This window comes from Nicotiana sylvestris, chromosome 4, assembly GCF_000393655.2.
Source record: "Nicotiana sylvestris chromosome 4, ASM39365v2, whole genome shotgun sequence".
Classification (NCBI taxonomy): Eukaryota; Viridiplantae; Streptophyta; class Magnoliopsida; order Solanales; family Solanaceae; genus Nicotiana; species Nicotiana sylvestris.
Window position 1 is genome coordinate 114,502,580 of NC_091060.1, and position 4,653 is coordinate 114,507,232.

The following is a 4,653-nucleotide window of genomic DNA, read 5'->3' on the forward strand; positions in this document are numbered from 1 at the left end:
TTTGATAAATTTATAATTAATGCCCGGGTAATTTGAGGCTTATGTGAGGCATTTATATAAGATTCCCTAAAAAAAACTACTCCGTTGTATATTAATTTCAAAGAGTTATAAAACAAATTCAATGAACCTAAGTTGGTTGGCTAAGAGGCACCAAGAAATTGAAATAAAAATGAAAAGATAAGAACTCAAGTAAAAGATGAACTCCAAACCGACAATTTTTTAGGACCTCCAAAGGACGAACGAGATGCATATAACTTCACCATTATCAGTCAAACTGTGTGAACATAACATGTTTTTCTTTTTGGGCAACGGCAAGTATCAAAACCTTTTATTTTTTTATTCTACATTTCCTTATTATTTTAAATATATTTAAAAAAAAAGTATTTTATGCATGTCCTCGCTGAAAAAAGAAAAGACAAAGTAGCAGTGGGGAGTGAATCGAGTGATCAGCATTAAATTTCGTGTACATCTATAAGGAGAAAGTAGCTCTAAGATTAGATACCAACTGTTGCATTGACGGCTGTGTCATCAAGTTTAAATTTTCCTCCTGCTTATATATATAGCCCTCGTTTCTGCCTTGTCAGTTTGAAAGTGAAATATTTGTCGGAGAATTTTGTCTAGGGAAAAAAATTGTACCTATACAATATGTGCTCAAAATCTTCAGAAATAGCTGCTGATGATTCAGTCACACATCAACAAGGAATTAACAATCAATTCAGAAAGATTTTCTGAGCTTTGAAAAAGTGTTCGACGAAATTATATTAGAGTTCGACTTCGCCATATATAGCTCAAAGTCGGTGATTTTGGATTCATTAGAAAAAGGCTTGTTTCAAAAGAAAAAGGTGAAAAGGCCAAAAGGGTGTTGATATTTCATAGAAAATCAACTGGGGTAGAGATAATAATTTGTTTTTTCAGAATTTTTCTAGTTTAAAAATTGGGTACAAATCAGTACATGTGCTTGTTAATAAAGGTGGCGAATCCAGGAGAATCCGGCGAGCATGACAGAATTCCATCAACGGGAGGTGATTCAGAAAGTACAACAACAACTACTACTACCACAGAAGGAGGAATTCCGCAGCCATATGAACAATCATTTGAAGAAATGTTGCGACAACAAATACAACAAGAAACAGAGTATTTGATGTCTTCATCTGCAACTCCGATGTTTTCAGGGTATAGTCAGACAAGGGAGATGTCAGCAATGGTAACGGCGTTAACGCATGTTGTGTCGGGAAGGAGACAAGGAGAGTTGACTTACCGGCCGGAAATTACGACATCGTTTGGTGGTGGTTCGCCGTCATCTTCGAGTTCAGGGTCATGGGCTGGACAGAAGAGAAGACGTGATCAAGAAGAAAGTGTTGCTGCAGAGCAAGTTCAAAGGGTTTATGGAGGTTTTGGTGAATTTAGAAGTGGAGAATCATCTTCCTCTGTTAAACCTGGTGTGTATTAAATATTCTTTCCTTTATTATTTCGGAGTTCATTCTTTTCCTTATTTTTCCCTTCTCAAAATTCACACTTTTAAAATACTAGCAGTAGTTTTTTGTTTTTGTAGAGTAATTCAATTTATGTTCTTAATTTAGTTCTTTTTTATTATTGCTTCCTCTCTGTTTTTCTTTCCCCTTCCTCTGGTTTTCTTAATTTAGTTATTTTCTATTATTGCCCGTTCTTGAAAGTTGTGAACAGGGGATTACTACTAATATTTAATTAATTCTGTATTTCAGATTTTCATTTTAATTGCTCTGTACTACTCAATTAATGCAATATCATATACTAATTATTTCTCCCAGAAGAAGCCTCAAGCATGGTAGCACCACCAACCACCACAACCGCGGCGGCGCAACCAACACCACAATCAGCGGAAGGGGGAGCTGAAGAAACAGGGGAAAGGAGGAAGAGATACAGAGGAGTAAGACAAAGGCCATGGGGAAAATGGGCAGCTGAAATAAGAGATCCACACAAAGCAGCTAGAGTTTGGTTAGGCACATTTGATACAGCTGAAGCTGCCGCTAGAGCTTATGATGAAGCTGCTCTTCGATTCAGAGGAAACAGAGCTAAGCTCAATTTCCCCGAAAATGTCCGCTTATTACCACAACAACAACAACAATATCAACCCACAACAAGATCAGCCATTTCCAGCTCCTCAGCAGCTTCACAATTCCCATTAATGGCTGCAGCAACAACTCCATCACCATTTTTTCAAACATATCAACCTCAGCAGCAGCAGCAGCAGCCGCCTTTTCAGAGTTCAGAAATGGTTAGAGATTATTGGGAATACTCACAATTATTGCAAAATCCTGGTGATTTTCATGCACAACAATCTTCGTCGTCCTTGTTAGAGCAAATGTTGTTTGCTTCTTCATCAATGGGTCTTTTGCATTCACACACATTCCCTTCTTATTCTTCATCTTCCTCATTAGCTACTTCCTCTTCAGCTTCTTCCCCTGCTTATCCCCTGTTTTACTCTGCTCAACAATCACGTTTCTTTCAGCCACCACAAACTAGTCATCAAAATCAAACTAGTAGCAGCACCTCCAGTTTTCCTGCACCTTTTTGGACTAGTTCAACCCACTACCCACCTTCTTCTAGCTAATTTTCATACTTCCATCCTTTTTCCTTTTTTTTTTTATATTTTTTTTTTACATTTTTTTTTTAAAAGTTAATGGGTTTCCAATTTTTTTTTTGTTTTTTCTTTTCTTTGGATTTTAGTTTTTGATTTTCTTGTGTTTTGTAGTTAGCAGGTAGGGAGATAGGACATAGGCAAGGACTAATACTGGCACTTTTATTGTTGTCCTTATTTGAAGGATAGATGGTTTTATACCAAGTACAGTACAAGAAGAATAGTACAAGAAAGAAGCATATCTAGGTTTTTATATTACCCCCACAAATTTAAATGTTGTTGTCATTTTTGATGATTTACCAAAGAAACTTGCAGATACCATCCAACTTGTCAAGTTTGTTTGTTTTCTTCTTTCTGTTTTGCAAGTTACCATCACATTCAAATCACTATACAATTCTAATAGTGTTGATGATCTTTGGCTCATTTGTGCCTTCAATTTCTTTTTGTTCCGTTACTTGGACCAATGCCTTTTATCTTTTAGTGAATCCATTTATTGTGTTATCAAAGATCCAAAATGGTCAATTTTCTTTTTCTTTTTATTGTCAAACTATAGGTTAGGTTAGGGGCGCCAAACATGCGGGTGGGGTCGGGTCGGATATGAGTGAGTTGAAGACTAGTAATATAAAAATAGATAAATTATCTGATCCGACATATATTTAATACAGATAAAAAATAATTAACCAGATATAAATATTCATATTATCCATGACTTCTTGAATATGATCACCTTTAAGAAAATTTTTATTCTTCGAAATTTGAGAAACTTCTAATTTTGTAAATTGGGACTTTCTAAATGTAAAATGTTAAATCTATTAGTTATTTATTTTTTAAGTGATTAATATGATTTTATTTAAATTTGATTCGCTTTAAGAAAATTATTTATTTTCAAATGAATAATATGAATGAATAAGTTTTTTTTTAAATTATTTTGTCGCCACTAAGTTAGGTTAAATTAATAGAGTAGTATGTTAGTCTTAGTCTAAAAATAATTTTAAGAGTTTATCCATATTTGGTGGACGAAGGGTGTCGAAAGTGTTAGGTACTGAATTTGATTTGATAAGAATGTGACAACGTAAACATCCCTTGGGTTGTGGTTATCCCTTGATGTTTAAATATGGAATACCTCGTTAACAAAGCGTAAAAGAATGATATTCTTGTGTCACCATTCTCATCTCAATCTCTATTGCTTATATCATTCTTTTTGTATCTTTTTGGGTTTTGGATGATCTAATCACATGATAAGCTTATTACGCCTGCGTAAATTGCTAGACATGTCTTAACATGACATCTTGTCACGCAGTCATTGGCTAAGAACTCAGTGATGGTATTCAAAGGTTTCTTTTTAATACACGCATAATTACTTTTCTTTTGTTCAACTCTATTTTCGATGGCTGAACTATGTGTCAACTTTATTGCTCTATATTTCCGACGACTTATGATTTCTAAATTCTAGAAGGACAATTTTAAGTGCTAGTACAAATTTTAAATTTAATGCGTATATATTTAATAAAAAGTTTAATGTATATATCTTATTTAAGCAAAAATTATTGGACTTCTGCCTTCGCCTCAGTGTTAATATATTCCACATGAATATTAGGGGTGCTTATGAGGCAGCTCAGGCAGATATTTACGCTTAACGATTTGGATTGCCGGTTATTTGTTTATAAATATAATAATTCACTAATCAACCAATAATACACCAGACGGATTGGTATTGAATTAGTGATTATCGGACGGTTATCAGATGAATTATCGGCTAAATCAAATAGATAATTTAAAAAAAATGTAGAGAACTAGAGATAAAGGGAAAATTTAGGTCCATATTTATTTATACAATATTTTCTAATACATGCGACATGCAATATCCGGTACAAAGGAGAGTAAATAAGTATGTGGTATGGATAAAAAAAAATTTGACAACTCATTTGAAAGAAAAAATATTTTACGAGAAAAACAAGTTAGTTAACTAATGCACAAATAAATCTCCTCCTTATCTTATAGAAAAATACACGTGACATGCAATTTATGTCTGACCA

At 34.0% G+C, this 4,653-nt stretch overlaps 1 protein-coding gene across 2 annotated transcripts; it reads left to right on the plus strand.

The window, feature by feature from the left end:
* The first annotated feature begins 361 nt into the window (after nucleotides 1–361).
* Nucleotides 362–3,040, plus strand: LOC104227296 (ethylene-responsive transcription factor ERF110-like). Of its 2 annotated transcripts, none has more exons than XM_009779516.2 (2): nucleotides 362–1,439; nucleotides 1,791–3,040. In XM_009779516.2, exons 1-2 carry the CDS (start codon nucleotides 953–955, stop codon nucleotides 2,588–2,590), a joined length of 1,287 nt encoding a protein of 428 aa, XP_009777818.2. In that variant the 5' UTR covers nucleotides 362–952; the 3' UTR covers nucleotides 2,591–3,040. The 2 variants fall into 2 exon arrangements, with proteins under 2 accessions (XP_009777818.2, XP_009777817.2); XM_009779515.2 differs by having other exon boundaries at nucleotides 375–1,439; nucleotides 1,788–3,040.
* The last annotated feature ends 1,613 nt before the right edge of the window (nucleotides 3,041–4,653 follow it).

Excerpts from the sequence above, each read along its gene's own strand:
- LOC104227296 (XM_009779515.2), top strand. The coding sequence starts at position 953 with ATGTGCTTGTTAATAAAGGTGGCGAATCCAGGAGAATCCGGCGAGCAT. Across the intron at positions 1,440-1,787 it reads ATCTTCCTCTGTTAAACCTG|AAGAAGCCTCAAGCATGGTA; the intron begins GTGTGTATTAAA and ends TATTTCTCCCAG.